Raw genomic sequence first — 1,500 nt, 5'->3', positions numbered from 1 at the left:
CTTTATGACGTTTCCGTACGCCCTGCATACGGCTTATGGTCGCCGAGTAACATAACGCTATGACACTACCGTTACGCTGATACAGAAGTTACTACGAACATAGTGCAGGTGGTGCGAATGGGCGACATGAGAGTTAACTTCGCTTCAAGACTGATCCGTTTATTATGGGGAGGGCTTTACGTGGCGACTGTGTCCGCTTCTTTCTCAAGTACTCACAGCTTTGAAGCGCAAAAATCCCTACGTTTTGCTGCTTATGACGACGAATGGGGGCTCCTTGCCGCCCGAAACTTGTCTGCTTGGCGCTCGCACCTCTTTGTGGCGACAGAAAAGGTTAGCTGTCCAAGTTATATATTCTGGATCCATAAATGTTTAAATATATGTGTCAGCAGCCGCAAAGAAGTTGACACGGAATGGTTACGATACAACGAGCGGAGTTGTTGGTGCAGAGCCCAGCCAACGCTTACAGGCAGATGGCTGATTAAGTACGCTCAACCACATAATCTTGGCGACTAGCAGTTGGAAGTTCGCCGAAAAACACCGGCTGGCCTTCCCACCAGCACAGGCGACCTAACCGTCATGGCCCTGTGACGCTCCGGGGCCGCCTTTCCCCCACTATCAATCCCACACGCGACATCATCATGCCTTACTAGATGTGTGTTGGCAAGAAGAGCGTCTGTGCCGGTAGGGTATCTCCGCCGCTGTCTACCTATGGATGCTTATGTAACATGTCGAGGGAAGCTTGAATATCGGATGTGTGAGGCCCCAATTGCATCACAGGACACGACTCACCGTCATATTCTTGCAAACGATGGCAACCGGGCCCGGCAGCACTTCACATCCCTCCTCTCTGATCCCCCCTTCTTCCGCGCCCAGTACATCGTCTCTAAGGGCAACACCGACAAGCCGAAGGACTGGGACCGCTTCCAATTGTTCCAGCCCTTCATCAGCTGCCCGCCAGGGCGGCCGCTGCGGCGTGTGGGTCCCGAGGGTGATGGCGGCAAATGGCTCTGTGAGCCCGCTGCCCTAAAGGAACCGTGCACCGTCGTTTCCATGGGCAGCAACATGGATTTCAGGTAGGCGTGGTATCTAATGGAAAGATCTCCGCTAATAGCTAGTTTACTTTGGGCCAAGCCCAATCGCTTAAAATAAAGACCACATATTTTGACAATTTGTGCGTGCATTGAACTCCGACCGCATTCCGTCGCACCGCTGCCGTTTATCTTAGAAAACAAACAAGGACAACGCCGCTCGTGTTGCTCGCCCGCTAGCAACCACAAATATTACAAACAGGCAACCAAACGTAATATCAGGGCTGAAGCCGCTGGGGAAACAGCAAGTCGGCCGCATGGGCAGCGCCGCATCGGCCCGCACGCCCCAGCATCAAGCAAAACGAATTTATTCCAATCCATATGGGAATATGCTGAAGTTTTGGCCATGGAAAGGCATAGAATGGAGATGGTTTACACAGCTCGCGCCAACGAACAATGTAATGTCCCATGT

General features: G+C 52.3%; 1 protein-coding gene across 1 annotated transcript in view; it reads left to right on the top strand.

The window, feature by feature from the left end:
- The window catches only part of VOLCADRAFT_106557 (uncharacterized protein), a gene marked incomplete at its 3' end in the record, with an annotated part of 3,568 nt that extends 2,491 nt beyond the window's left edge, over window positions 1–1,077 (top strand). The window contains exons 3-4 of the mRNA XM_002954840.1: window positions 86–111; window positions 874–1,077. Of these exons, the coding sequence (XP_002954886.1) occupies window positions 86–111; window positions 874–1,077 (230 nt within the window). The remainder of the gene's footprint in view (window positions 1–85; window positions 112–873) is intronic.
- Window positions 1,078–1,500: the final 423 nt, after the last annotated feature.

This window comes from Volvox carteri (genome assembly GCF_000143455.1).
Source record: "Volvox carteri f. nagariensis unplaced genomic scaffold VOLCAscaffold_46, whole genome shotgun sequence".
NCBI classification, from domain to species: domain Eukaryota; kingdom Viridiplantae; phylum Chlorophyta; class Chlorophyceae; order Chlamydomonadales; family Volvocaceae; genus Volvox; species Volvox carteri.
Note: the sequence above shows the minus strand (reverse complement) of the source record. Positions and strands in the feature narration are given on the sequence as shown.